Genomic DNA, 15907 nt, shown 5'->3' with positions numbered 1-15907 from the left:
ACATTACTTACTTACTTACATTTAGTCCACCGACCCAATAGTGTTGAAGTATGAATGGTTATTCATTTGTTTATGTCATCATTTTGTAAGAATGGGTCTTAACCACAGCGGTTCGAAATGTAGTTTTGCCAAGCGACTAAAAAGTTATCAGCATGATGGTAAAAAACTGTACATTCTAGTCAAACCATTCTTCTGCAATATTATACGAAATATCGGAATTAAGGGCAGTATTAATAGCTTAAAATGTGGGAGAGCGTTGATATTTTGTGATTGTATTGTATTGCAATATGGAGCAATTAAGTGTTGATGTTAAATCAAAATTAATTCACAAATTGATAATTGATAATGAAATGATTCATGACGATAACTTGCTATGGTTGCAAATAAATTAATTACAAATAGCTGTATCAAATGATAAAACATGAAATGATAAAAAGATATGAAAATAATTGTACCCAGATTAAATGTAAGAAATAAAGTTACCTAAGAAAGAGAAAGACAGGGGGAGGGAGAGAGAGACAAAAGTCCCTTTCACACATACAGACCTTTCCGGAAAGTTACCGGCAATTTTCCGGAAAGGAGTGTATGTGTGAACAGGCCCTAATACCGGTAAATTCATTTTGGCTATTTTCCGGAAAGAGAAGTTGTAACATTACCAGTAATTTGCCAGAATGCTCGCTGTGTGAACGCAGAAGGAAGATTGCCGGAAAGAGCGCGTGCACGTCTAGAACCTGCTGACATGAGACGCCTGCTTTAGCTAATCAGAACAGTCAGAAGCATTCACAACTGCGCGGTTTATGAGAATAAAAGCCTTTGAATATTTTACTAGACATATTTAGCTGCTAGATGTTAGTCAGATAACATTTATATGTTTATCTTAATGCCAACTGTGTAAATAATTGTCGATAAGATGCTTATGAAAGCCGTTGTTTGTTTACCTTCAAGCTTTGCGTGTGTCCGTGAAACAGCCCGTGAGCGCCAGCACACACATATCATGAACATCTCGACATGCGAAAGTGTTACTCTATATGTTTTTATCGAAGTTGTTCACAATACTGATCCATCCACAGAGTTTGTAATGTAGTCAAATATTTACAAATACAAGCGTAGCCAGTTAGAGGTCATTTCTGATTAATGAATGTCAGAATTTACCGGTATTTTGGAATGGATGTGTGAATGCTCTTTTCCGGAAAAATTCCGTAACTTCCTTGCCTGTGTGAACAGCGCTTTTTTGAGTGTACTGGTTCCGGAAATTTTCCATATATTTACCAGTATCACTGTGTGAAAGGGGCTAAAGAGAGGCAGATGAGAGGAAGATTGCCTGATTGCAGTAGAGTCAAAGAAGATAGCCTCCAGATCAGAAGAGGAGCAGAGCAGGAGAGAAGCAAACCAGTGAAAAAGGCATCCCAGGAAAAGTGAGAGCAGAGTTTGCAACCTGTTTTGTATCTTTCTTGACCATGTGACTAAAGCCCAAATACTGAGACATTCAAACTGACCAATCAACATGTGACCACATTGTAAAACCCCCAAAGTCCACACGCCAAGTCAGTATCTGCCTTTGGAATTTGTGTGAGCCTTCTTTGGTGAAAAAAGACATATTGTGCCATATAAACAAAAGCAAATAATAATTTAGACCTTTACAATTTCTTCCAGAAACCTATTGTTTACTAACTTATGGTTGAAAACTGTGCCTTTGTAGTAAATGAGACCATGAACTGAATAAAAAGTCAAATTTATTGCTACTAAAATCTGAACAAAGCAGTGTTTTGACATTCTGCATTTGCATATATGTGAGCTACTTTTAGATAGTAGCTTACTTTCTAGCTTGACTGATGGGGAATTTAGCAAATGGGTGCTTGATCCTTTGAAATATGGTGATGTTTATTCATCTATTGGACACATTGTTGTTTTATTGCACGGTCAGTGGTTCAGTGGGCTGTCAATCGTTACATGAAGCGGTGCAAAAATAAAAAAAATGCTTTATCCTAGCTGAAATTAAACAAATAAGGTAAGGCAAGGCAAGTTTATTTATATAGCACATTTCATACACAGTGGCAATTCAAAGTGCTTTACATAAACAAGAATAAAAGAAACAAGTAAAATAAAATTAAAAATTAATAATAAAAATGAGTAAAAAAATAATAATAAAATTAAAAAATAAGACTTTCTCCAGAAAAAAAAAAAAAAACTTTTTAGGAAATACTGTGAAAAATTTCTTGCTCTGCTAAACATCATTTGGGGAATATTTGAAAAAGGAAAAACAATTCACATCAGGGGGAATAATTTGTAAAAACCTAATTTCACATTTATTTTGAAAGCAAGAACTGATAAATTGTGTACTTTCAACGCAATGTAAGTCGCTTCAGATAAAAGCATCTGCCGAATGCATAAATGTTGTGACACCATGCCAGAAATAGCATTCAAAAGCCATTTACGCACTGCCATTCCATTGTGTCATGTCTTTTTTTATTTCCTGTTGTCTTATCAAATAAACGCGCCGCTCGTGATGTTCTCTGACAGCACTGCTGGCTGTTGATGCCTTCCTTTTTCTAATATGAAGTCGGGCAGCTTTTCAAACGTAGCCCGGCTGTCCAGTTTTCAGCCCATGGGAGATCGGCTCTGCACACCCCTGCTTTTTGATTAATCTTTAACCGAGCGTGAGAATGCAGTTGGGTTTACTGATGTCTGACCGCGTCTGTAATGAGCAGGGAGCGAGGAGTGTTTTCTTATGCGATTTAAAAAGTGCATTTCTCTCTGTTTTAGGACCACATTCCTGTGCCGTATCAACCGGACTCCAGCAGTAACCCGTCGTCCACCACCTCCTCCACCCCGTCATCTCCTGCTCCTCCTCTGCCACCCAGCGCCACTCCTCCGTCTCCTCTCCATCCTTCACCACAGAGCGCCAGGCAGCAGAAACAGTCCAACCTGACAGGTGCAAGCTCAAAAACATACACCTTATATTACACCTCACTATTAGCTCTGGTAAATATGGCACGGCATGATTTTGCCAAGTACAATTCGATCCTGTATCTGTGCATCTGTGTTGATCCTAGAACATCATTTTTGTTTGAAAATGTAATTCATACCCATCCCCTACCCCTAAACCCAACCATAACTTTAAATTATTTTCAAAATCAGAGGGGGATAATAGATGGATAACAATCATGTAGAAGTGCGTAAACCTAACCGTAAGCCTAAACTTAACATAAACGAATCCCTTAATTCTGGTTGGAATGTTGTTCCAGGATCAACATAGATGTCCTACTTGGTAAAATCAGGTTAGCACTAATGTGTGCCTGATTGAATGATTTATTTTGGTGTTTTCCTAGTGGATTTCAAATAATAATTGCTTACAAACTAATATTCTGTATTGGACAAGCTACTTGAAAAATGTAGTGAGCTAAGCTATTAGCCACTCTTCTTAAAATGTTGCCCATACACTAAAAGCTAGCCTCTGATAAATGTAGAAAGCTAAGCTAAAAGCTACTTGGCAAAAGTAGCTTAGCTACATCTAAGCTATTTTAGCAGTTTCCATTTTGAAATCGAACTTAACTACAAGTCAATCACACCTTAATGATCAATAAAACTGTCAATGAAATATATGAGGCTTAATTGTTCAGTTCAGTTATTTACTGCAAATAACATGCTGTACTAAACAGTAGCAAATCATGGTATATAACAGCAAAAACAAACAAAAAAACAAACATTAAAACTAGGTTTTACATATTTAAAATACTTTAGTAATTTATAGTAAAGATAAATATTAAGGAATAAGCATTATATTGTATATACAGTTGGAGTCAGAAGTATTAGCCCCCCCCCCCCCCTTATTTTTTTCTCCCAATTTTGAAAAGAAGATTTTTCAACACATTTCTAATAATATGATAGTATATTATAGTTTTAATATTATATATAATAGTTTTAATATTTAATTTCTAATAACTGATTTCTTTGATCTTTGCCATGATGACAGTACATAATATTTTAACTAGATACTTTTCAAGATACTAGTATTCAGCTTAAAGTGACATTTAAAGACTTAACTAATTAAGTTAAGGCAAGTTAGGGTAATTAGGCAAATCATTGTATAATGATAGTTTGTTCTCTAGACAATCTAAAAAAAATGCTTAAGGGGGCTAATAATATTGATATTAAAATTCTTAGCCAGCCTCAGGGCATAGTTGGGTGTTGTTTTTGCACATTTCATTTTTACAAATGGATTACATCAATAAGAACACAAGTAATATTGACAAACTATACATCAGTCTTAAGCTACAACTATCAAACAGCTAACAATTGTAGCTAGTTGTTTCTTCAATGAGAAGCTTATAAGTTGTACAGAAAACACTTATTAGATATGAAGCATATAACACCGTAATATCAAGACACAAATGCTGACCGTAGTTTCTAAATCTCCTAAAATGCCTGGGATTCAGGTTTTACTTTTGCTTTTTCTAAAGTTGTCATTAGTTATATGCGTTTTTGCATTACCTTTTCACAGCTGAATGCGTGCGCACAGACACAAGAGAAACATTAAATAATTAATTATTTAAAACTTTGCTATATACTCGGAGAGAACAAAATATACTGGCTGCAAAATATTTGTACATCATTATCATCGGCTAATGGTGTAAAAAATAAATAATTTGCCTTAGTTAAATAATCTACACTTTTTATTCTAGCAATTATTATAATTTTTTGCAATATTTTCTGTTTTTATTCCTTTTTTCTCTTATTTATTTCTCATTTGCTATATATTTTATTAATTTAATGATTACATACTTTGTACATGTCTAAAATGCTTTGCCGATACTAAATTCCATGCAAATAAAGCAACTTTAGAGAGAGAGTGAGCAACCTTTACCTGTCAGTGGGTGCACATGGCTCCTAAATAACATGAAACTAAGAGAAATAGTGGATTAATTTTTTTAATAGCCTGTTTAAAATAACTTTAACCCATTGAAAAGAAAATATGTATAACAGTGTCATAATAGATAAAATATAGTTTAAAATCACATTAGACAAGTAGACTAATTACACCAGATTAACTCAGTGGTTCCCAACCTTTTTTTGCCTGAGGCCCCCTTTTCTGCCGGAAAATATAAAGACCCCCTCCACATTTATTGATATTATCGCTCATATAAGTTTGCAGTTGATATCTAGATATGTTTATGCACAAATAATAGTCTAATGTAAAATAAAAAAGCAAAACATCAATAGGCCATTTGTATTGGGTACACCTTGCGGTATTACGCCCTACTCACACGGGGCTTCAGCGTCAACGCTTGACAGAGGGCGTGTCTGAAGTTGGAGCTGAAACGATCGTCATAGAAGCGTCAGCCAATGAAATTCAGTCAGCAATAGGCCACTGTCTGAGCTGGTGTATTTGCATACAGCGATCTGATTGGCTGACGCTTCCGTCGGCGCTTGAAAAGTTGAGCTGGTCCCAACTTCTGCAGCGAGGAACGCTTCTGAAGCGGCGCCGACGGATCCACAATGCAGTTCGGCAACGCCTGACGTCACCCATTCAAAGTGAATGGGAAGCGTTGACGCTGACGCCCCGTGTGAATAGGGCGTTAGGGATGAGTCGTCTGCAAATGTCTTATTAATTTTGCCGGCCTCATGCATTCATTAGCAAGAACTTTGGCACAGATAATACACTGTGGCTGGGTCAAAGACTCTTCGCTTCGAGAAAATGGAATAAGCCAAATTACAGTTTGCTAAATTACACTGTGGAAATGAATAATTTTTGGAGACATGTGCTGTGGTCTATTGGAACTAAGATTGAACTGTTTGGCCACAATGACCAGTGTTACATTTGGAGGACAAAGGGGAAAGCTTACAAGCCCAGGAACACCATCCCAACTGTGAATTATGGGAGCGGCAGCATCATGTTGTGGGGCTGTTTTACAGAAGAAAGAACATTATGTAGGAACATCTCAAGACATCAGCCAGGAAATAAAACTTGGCCACAAATGAGTCTTCCAAACAGACCATGACCCTAAGCATACAGCCAAATTAGTTAAAACGTGCTTTAAGGACAACACAGTGAATGTTTTGGAGTGGCCATCACAAAGCCCTGATCCTAATCCTATAGAAAATTTGTGGGCAGAGTTGAAAAAGCTTGTGTGAGCAAGACAGCCAACAAATCTGACTCAATTCTGTCAGGAGGAATGGGCCAAAATTCCTTCAAACTATTGTAAGAAGCTTGTGGAAGGATACCCAAAACATTTGACCAAAGTTATACAGTTTAAAAGCAAAGCTAAATTATCCCAAGGAAATGTATGTAACACTTTGACTGTCTAGAACTTAAAAAAAGATTCTCAAAAAAATTTTCTCATCATTCTGGCATTTAGCAAATGTAAATCATTTAGGCAATCCTATCTGACTTAAAATAGTAAACGTTTAGTATGACTTACCATCAGACATTAAAAAATGGTTATGTCCCTTTTTTAGAGTGTATGTACTGTAAACTTCTGGTTTCAACTGTAATTGCTGTCTACTCAGGGCGTTTATATTCCAGATTTAAATTAGCAAAGGATTCACAGTTTTCAGAAGTCCTAACCTTTTTGCATTCCTGTTTGCGATAAACTGGAGACTTTTTTTTTTCTCTCAGAGCAATAACACAGACCAGTAATTATGTGTGGGGCTTTGTTGAATTTGATTGAATTCTCACTGCTTCTCTCCTGTGCCTCTTTTCAGCATCTCATTTCTACAAATACAAGCAGCAGTTCATCTTCCCCGGTAAGTGTGTCATAATTGGTCATTACCCCTACCCATAATGCAACGCGACATACCTTTTCTGATGTCATTTTTTTTCTTCGAGGCGCAACAAAAACCCGCTCTTTGGTCTCCTTGTAGTCTCTTAACCAAGCAATGCTGTACGCTCTAATGATGGCTCTTTTAAAAGCGAGGTCTGACAAATAAAGGCTGATAAGTGGCTGTATGCTGTGGGAGGCACTCGGCTCGCCGCAGGATTTTGATGATGAGCTTCTGGAGGGAGGAAAGGCGATGTGTTGGTAGCTTGATAGTGTAGAATCAAAGGCCGCTAATGCCAATTTCGCCGGCTTATTCTAGGGAAGAGGTGAACTGGGGGAGCGGCTGAGATCACAGTTTGTTTTTGAAAGGAAATTGTTTCATATAAAAGAATCAGTTTGGGTTTTGTGTTTACTAGTAGTGTGACATAAATAATACATGAATACACTCTAAGAAACTCTGTTGTTTTCTCTGACTTCTTAACTTAAAACAATAAGTTTGGATCTACTTATATTTGTTAAAACTACTATTTTGCTCAGCATATACATCCCCCACAAATCTCTCTTTTAAATTCATATTTTTAATAGGAAGCTATACAAAATATATTTGTGCGTAAACATTAGATTAGTCAGTACTGAAGCCAAATCTGTAGGTTATCTAACAAAATAACTTACGATAACGGTCCAAAAACAAGTAGAGCCAAAATGTATATATTAAATATTAAATACAAAATATTAAATACAAATTTAAAGAAGAGAAACAATCAAAAGAAGCAAAAATAGTCGAAATTTTGTAGGTTGTAATTTTATTTATTTATTTTTTTGCAATATTTTGCTTGAATTCAATTGTATTATCTTTCTATTTCTAGATATGTTTGGTGATTAAAATATAATTTTAATAAATTTATCTGTTTAATAAATCTGTTTTGTTTAAATGCACCAAAATACATTGCCTATATTCACTGAGAAATGGATAAAAATGTTCATTTTCAAAATGGGGTTTACTCAATTATGCTGAGCACTATAAGTTAAATTATTTCCTTCATGTTGTCCCAACACAAATCGATTGTGTGGAACCCATCATTTCTGTACAGTGTACACGCTGTGAATAATGCAAGGTTCCACACAATTCATTCATGTTGTCCCAACATAAATAGATTAAGGTAACATAACACGTTTAACAAATATATGCGGATTGAACATAATAAAATTAAGTTGTCCCAATGAAATCTCAAGAATTGTGTTGATTCTGCTCTAAATAAGTAGTTCGAACAAGCAAACAAATTAAACAAATACATTTCACTGAAAATTCATTCTGAAAATCCCAGTCACTGTAAAATAAAATATATATGTATTTTTACAAAAACTAACTAACTAAAAATATATAAATATATAGGTACAATGTAAAAATATATATAAATATGTTCATTAATGGTTGCCTGGTAGTACTTGATTTATGGGGGTTTAATGTATATTTATGCTTTTGAATCATGTTTTGAAATGTTATTTATTTATATATTTATATTTTTAGACCAACTCAGACAATATATTATTATTATACCTAAAAAATCGAGTCACTTTGTTTAACAACAATGTTGGAGCAGTGGTCAATTTACTGAGAGAGAAAGTGGGGGGAAAATAAACATTAAAATACAAATCTGGATTTATTTATTTATTTGTTTGTTTATTTATTTAGCTATTTACTTATTTATTTATGTGGCATTGGAAAAAAAATTCTCAATTTTTGAACCAGAATTTATTCCAGAGTTTTTTTTTTATTTGTAACAAATATCTGGATTTACTTATTTACTTGCAGTATTTTATTGATTTAATATTATTTATTTATTTATTTATTTATTTATTTATTTATATTTTGGGCCTGTGGCATTCAGAAAATGTGAATATAAGTTTTATACTATAAGGTTTGATAAAAGTTTTCAAAATTTCAAATAAAAAAAGTAATTTAGAGCATTTTTTCCCCACCTCTGATTGATGGGGGCCGAAAAAAAAACGAATGAATGAAAATAGGTGTAATTTCATCAAATACGGAACAGATTTCTTATCTCTTTTGAAATTAAAACATTCATATTGTGTTGTCTAAAGCTGAATATTAACATCTCAGAAAAAAACATGGCAATTTTTTTTATATTTTATAATAAAAAAGTTTAAATGTCAACAATGTTAGGTATTAATAATTTAAAATATATAAAAATGTTGTGTTTTCATGAGAATGAGGCTTGAACAAAGATTTGCAGCTCAAAATCAATTATTATAAAAGCTATGTTGCTTACATATTTGTAAAAAAGCTTGATTTTTGAATTTTACTTCTTTAAAACTGTTGAGGGTGGTTTCAGTCTTCAGATGTTTGTGCAGTAAACACATCCAAAGCGCTTCCTGCTGTTGCATTGTAAATCGAAGACTTAATTGTTGTTGTTCTCAGCGGTGCTCCTGCAGGATTCCACCAATTTAGATCTCTGCTAGTCTATTAAAAACAGCCTTTTTTACCAATGATGTCATTTCTCTCTCCTCTCTGCTTTGTCATTTACCTTTTGACTCCTCTTTTTGTAGATGTGGCCCCTGAGGTTCCCACCAGGGCCCCTCAAGTCATTCTGCACCCTGTTCTGTCTGAGCCTGGGTAAGTGTGTGTGTGTGTGTGTGTGTGTGTGTGTGTGTGTGTGTGTGTGTGTGTGTGTGTGTGTGTGTGTGTGTGTGTGTGTGTGTGTTTCATAGGTGTATCTGAGTTTATGTTTATTTGACATTTTAAGACGCATTTCAATGTGATGACATCAGTCTGCCGGTGTAGAGTTTTATAAATCACAGCTCACTGAGAACTAAAGTATGAACGTCTATAAAATGATAATGGTGATTAAATATATTAGTAATAATTCACATTAAGGTTGCATTAGCCACTAAAGGGTTAGTTCCTCCAAAATTAACACCATTTAGTCCCCATCTACTTGTTTGAGTTTCTTTCTTATGTTTAATACAAAGGAAGATATTTTGAAAAATGTTGGAAATTAGTAGCCTTTTAAGGCTGATTTATACTTCTTCATCAAGTGATCACCATGACCCATGGCACCTGCCTTGCGCGTAGCTTTGCATTTATACTTCTGCTTGCTGTTTGTGTTGCTCTGCAATAACACTTCTGAAATGCTAGCGCACAGTATGTTTTAATGTTCCTCTGTATCGAGTTTCTTCGATGGTGTTTTGTTTTTTCTCAATGCTACCTTAATGTACAAGAAGCGGATGTAGAACAACATTAATCATAAGATAAACACAAGCAACAGTTTCCATCTGGAGCTCTTTCACTCGACTTGACACTTGTGAACATTCGCTTTATCGGGCTCGCGGCTCTCAGCACCGCCCACACTCGTCAATGCTACCAAGCCGACCAATCACAGAGCTTGTGCTATACATCGTTGCGACGTGTAGTACATGTTTTGAGAGGTGCGTGTCAGCCACGGCGAGGGTTATGCGACATTTGCATGTGCTTGAAGCATAAATCAGCCTTTAATTTCCTACATACTTAAATTAAAGGTCACAAAATCTTTCACTTGGGTGGTACCTTTTCAAAAGGTACACTTTTGTTCCAAGAGGGGGACATTGGTACTTTTAGGATACACTTACTGCATCAAACCCACGCGTATGCTCTGGCACAGCCTTTGCTCAGTCGCAAAGCCCTTGTCGTGGCTGAAGCGGACGCCCACCTCTCAAAAAATTTAACTACATGTTGCAATGACGCAAAGAGCAAGCTCTGCGATTGGTCCGGTTGGTGACCAGTGTGGGTGGGGCTGAGAGCAGCGAGCCCAATGGAGCGACTGTTTACAAGTATCGAGTCCCATTAAGGATCTCTAGATGAAAACTGTTTGTGTTTACCTTATGATTAATGTTGTTGCACATCAGTTGGTTCCTATTTCAGAATGAGCGAGTTTGGGCTACTTTTACATTAAGGTAGAGGTAAAGCAAAACATCCGCAAAGAAACTCGACACAGATGAACATAAAAACCTGCTGCCAGCTTGTGTTTCAGTAGTGTTATTGCAGAGCAACACAAACACAACGCAGAAGTATAAATACATGGCTATGCACAAGGCAGGTGTCGTGGGTCACGTCGATCACTTGACGCAGAAGTATGAACCACCCTTTAAGGTACTATGAGGTACACATTTGTACTTTTTGGAAATTAACATGTACCTTTAAGGACCTGCTAGGAACAAAAATGTACCATTTAAAAAGATTTAACCCCAGTGACAGATTTTGTACCTTTATTTCTAAAAGTGTTTTATAGATGTTATTGTGTTCAATATAAACAAATTTAAATAAATTTTAAGTAGATTTTCTTTTTTTGGTGAACTCATAATAACTCTTAATAATCCTTTTATAATGAGCAATATTTTGTTGCTGTCTGTTAGAAAATTTTGTTAAATGTTGGTTAACAATGAATAAAATATATTTTTATAATTGGTTCAAACTAGTTTAGGTCTATTTGAGTTATTTTGTACATGTAGTTCAGTTAATTTATTCTGGACCAAGGGCAACAAGGTGTTTGGCTGTTGTGCATTTCTACACTAACCATAACTAACCAGCGGGCAACTTAATGTCAAAATAACATCATAACGTTAGAAATGAAAATTGATTTGATGTCAATTGACTACCTCGACATCTAACTGACATCTAACATTGGCGTCAAAAAGCAATTTTCAGAAATGCCCTGTAATCGATTTCTGACATGTCTTTTGACGCCAATGTTAAATGTCAATTTGACATCATTTTGGCATTAGGGAGGTTTACATGCATTGTAGGGATACAAATATAGTCTCATTTTGTGATTGAAACTTTCAGATGAATTAAATGTGTCTTTAATTATAATACTTTTTGGGTCGTTATTTTGATGGTCAAAAGGGCATCAATGTGTGGATGTCTAATGGACATCAAGGTTTTGACATCAAATCAATGTGCATTTTTGATGTCATTTTAAGATCAAGGTGCCGCTGTGTAATCAACAGTTATAACTCTATTGTGTACAGAATTGCTTATTGCTGTGTGCGCCTTCATTTAAAATAAAGACTTAATGGGTCCTATCATACACCCAGCGCAATAAAGCACAAGACGTGCATGGCACGATTTGTTGCTATTTTTAGACCAGCGCAACTGTAATTTCCACGTTTTGCACCATGTTGTTTAAAAAGCAAATGCAGTCATACCACTTTGTGGACTAAAAAGGTGTAGGTGTGTTAAGGCACATTGTTTTCCCGTTGCTGAAATAGACCGCGCCATTGACAAACTAAAGGCTGGTGTAGTCCTGCAGAGTGCGTTAGTTATGCACCTATGCAGGTCCAAATGCGTACACCTTGCTTAACACACACAGGATGTATAGCGATAAACAAATATCTTTACATATGAAAAAAAATTAAGAATTAAAATGTTACAAAAATTGCTATTTTCTCCATAAATATAAAAACCACTACCTCCATGCTTTTTTCACCTCAGGGGGCTTTTTTCAATTTATTCACGACAATGTGCATTTTGTGAAATGTTATTATTTATATCAGTATTATTTATTATATGCATATTTATATTTGTTTTAATAAAAACAAGTTTAGATTTGTCCACCTGTGGGGTTTTGGAGACATATGCATAAGAATAGGACGTGTGTTTGGATATAACTTTTGACCACACTTATTATTGTTCATTTATTTATTTGCTGGACATTAGAGCTGAATTTAGAAATAGTTTTAAAAAACAATATTTGCACTTAACAAACTAAATTAAATATGTAGGCTAATGGATGTGTTTAGTGGAGTGAGTTTCCATCGTTTCCTTATCCACGAAAGTAAAGAAGAAAAGTGTAAAAGTAAAGAGAAAGTAAAGAGGCCAAATGGAGGAGGCTTGTTCTTTATCCTCATGCTGCAGATAGTCTGTTGAACTGTTTTCTTGCTATTGAAGTGTTCAGTTTTTCCACTTACAAAGTCTGTCATGTAAATAGCACATGCACCACGGTGTGACGCAACTGACTCTTAGAGGGAATGGGAAAGATGAGACTCTGATTGGTTAAATGCACGTTATGCTCAAAACACACCCATAACTCATTAAAAGAAAAAGCACAACCCTGTTAGACCATGCGTAGCTGCGCAAACTGTATTTTTTCACCCTTAAAATAGCTAAAGTGAATTAAGTGGGACACTCTCTTAATGCTGTTGCACCATGTGCTTTAAACTTTGCGCCTAGATTGTTAAAATAGAGCCCAATATGTGAGCGATCCCGCCGAGTTACAGCAAGAGTTTGTCAGACAGCGTAGCTAATGGTTGCATAGCTAACTCCACCCCAAGGGTATGCAAGCATTTCTGTTCAATTAATGTCTGACTTTAGCACACATGTGGTTTTATTTACAATTTGTTACTTTGAATTAACTTAATGGATTTGTGTTGACAACATGCATGGAACCCAGCATTTTTTACAGTGTAGATGCCTTTTACATTTCAGCGTTGGGATCTATTATACAAGTATTAATCTTATAAAAAAATATAATAAATTATGTAAAAATTTTGCCCATGCATGCATTCTTCGTAATAAAATAAATTAATTAACAATAGATTTAAAATTTAAAACTACAATTTTGTAAAAAAAATACTTCTGGTTATATTTAAGTTCTATAGAGGGCTCTAAAGGTTTATCAGCTTCTATTCATTGCAAAAAATAAAAAATACCAGTCGCGTAATATGCAAATGATGTACTGTTATGATGCTTTCGTGCCTTTTTTGGAAAGAGGTCAAACCTTGTACAATCTATTTGTGCCACTTATAAAGACATGCCAAGACCATTTAGCATTGTTTATTAATACACAAAAGTGTCTGAAATGTCATGTTCAGTCCTGTACTGTGTGTGTGTGTGTGTGTCTGTGTGTGTGTCTGTGTACGTATTTAGAGCGATGCCCAGTGAAAGGCCACAGACATGTCAGACAGTTTCGCCACGGCTTGTGTCTATTTATGGCAGACATGAGCATTTTAGATTACAGAATTATTAGAGCAAAAATATTTGCGGTGCAAAAGCTGATGTGACTGAAGACAAGTCACACATACACACGCACTTTAGCCCAACAAAGAGCAGGGCTTGAGTTTACGCTACACTGATGATGTCATCCGTATCCATGGATGTCTTAAACCTTGAATCTCAAAAGTGTATATCTTTGAGAGCAGTCTATTATGCATTATGTGGTATCATGAAGCCACTGTAACGACACAGAGGTAGAGTGCTGTTGTTTATATATGCGTAAATGGACTGACAGATCTTCGGGCACTGTCCTGCCATATTTTTCAACTCAATCTAGGGTCAAAAGCGTAATAACAAATGCATTGCTTAACACTGAAGGCAAGTCAACCAAGTTGAATGAGGCCTTGAAACTGATGTATTTTTAAACACTGAATCTTTTGATGTTTACATGCTTCACAGTCATTACTGTACTCTACTACTGAGGCCATGAAGTATTATTCTGTGCTTCTTTCTAAGATGCTTTATAATTTAATTAGGACAGTTTTGCCCAAAATATTTTTCTGTGTTGTTTATGTGATTATCACTTGGCAATATGTGAGATTGCGTTATTTTTAGGATTATAACTGAAAGCTGCTCGCTGAGCTTTGCAGACGAGAGCTTGGATGAACAAGCTAAAAAAATGGAGATGAATGATTTTTTTTTTTTGGGTGGTGGGGGGGTTTTGGTGATCCTCTTAGATGGCGTAGAGTAAACAGTGGATTTAATTAGATTATAGGTCTTTGGAAATGAAACATGGTTTTCCCTTGCTCAGGTAAATGACCCTGCCTATGCAAACACATTTTCTGTGTTTCTCTTCACACAGACCCAAAGGAAGTCCCTTGCTGCAAATTGAAGTTGAGCCAACATCTGATGTGAGTCATTCTGTCTGTCTGTCTGTCTGTCTGTCTGTCTGTCTGTCTGTCTGTGTCTGTATGTCTGTCTGTCTGTCTGTCTTTCAAATAAACTTTTGTTCTATTTATTTATTTGGTCATCCATCCATTGTTCTGCTTGTCATTCTGACATTCTTTCATCCTGTCTGTCAATTCATCAATTTGTTTGTTCATTTATCTATTGTTCAGTCTGTTTTCCATCATTTCCATCCATCCATCTATCCATCCATTTCTTTTCACTTTATCCGCCTCTCTGTTGTTTTGTCTGTCCATCTTCAAACAATCCATCCATCCATCCATCCATCCAACCATCCATCCATACATCCATCCATCCATCCATCCACTTTTTTCTTTATCTGCCTATCTGTTGTTCTGTCTGTTCACCATCCAACCTTCCACCAACCTTCCATCCAACCATCTATTTATTCCTAAATTAATCTATCCATATAATTCTGACATTTATTCTGTCTATCTATCCATCCATCCATCCATCCATCCATCCATCCATCCATCCATCCATCCATCCATCCATCCATCCTTTTTTCTCTTTATCAGCCTATCTATTGTTCTGTTTGGTTATCTTCAATCCATCTGTTTATCCGTAATTCTGTCTGTTCACCATCCATCATCCATCCATTTATTCCTCCATTCATCTATCCATGTCATTCTGACATTCTTTTATTCTGTCCATAAATTCTTTCATCCATCCATCCATCCATCCATCCATCCATCCATCCATCCATCCATCAATCCATTTAATTAATCTTGATCTCCCTATCTGTTGTTGTCTGTCCATCTTCAATCCATTTATCTATTCACCATCTATCAATCCATGCATCCATCCATCCATCCATCCATCCATTTAGTCTTCCATTAATTTTTCCATGTCATTCTGAAATTCTTTTATGTCTGTCTATCTATAAATTCTTTCATCCATCCATCCATCCATCCATCCATCCATCCATCCATCCATCCATCCATCCATCCATCCATCCATCCATTTCTTTTCTCTTTATCTCCCTATATATTGCTCTGTCTGTCCATCTTCAATCCATGTCTATTCACCATCTATTCATCCTTCCATCCATCCATCCATCCATCCATCCATCCATCCATCCATCTATCCATCCATATACTGTATAAATCCATCCATTCATTTCTTTTCACTTTATCTGACTTTTTCTGTGTCCTTTTGCAATCCTTCCATTGTTCTGTTGATTTATCAATCTATCCTT

General features: G+C 35.7%; 1 protein-coding gene across 7 annotated transcripts in view; it reads left to right on the top strand.

The window, feature by feature from the left end:
• ksr2 (kinase suppressor of ras 2) overlaps nucleotides 1–15907 on the top strand; it is a 216164-nt gene that overhangs the window by 156420 nt on the left and 43837 nt on the right. For 6 of the 7 annotated variants that reach the window (NM_001423542.2, XM_087252652.1, XM_087252650.1 and 3 more), the window contains 4 exons: nucleotides 2764–2932; nucleotides 6703–6744; nucleotides 9324–9390; nucleotides 14606–14654. In NM_001423542.2, coding sequence (NP_001410471.1) covers nucleotides 2764–2932; nucleotides 6703–6744; nucleotides 9324–9390; nucleotides 14606–14654 — 327 coding nt within the window. Of the gene's footprint in view, nucleotides 1–2763; nucleotides 2933–6702; nucleotides 6745–9323; nucleotides 9812–10849; nucleotides 12156–14605; nucleotides 14655–15907 lie in introns of those variants that run through there. The other variant, XR_015490503.1, reaches the window with a different exon arrangement.

Source organism: Danio rerio, chromosome 5 (assembly GCF_052040795.2).
Source record: "Danio rerio strain M-AB ecotype USA chromosome 5, GRCz13ab, whole genome shotgun sequence".
Taxonomy (NCBI): Eukaryota; Metazoa; Chordata; class Actinopteri; order Cypriniformes; family Danionidae; genus Danio; species Danio rerio.
Note: the sequence above shows the minus strand (reverse complement) of the source record. Positions and strands in the feature narration are given on the sequence as shown.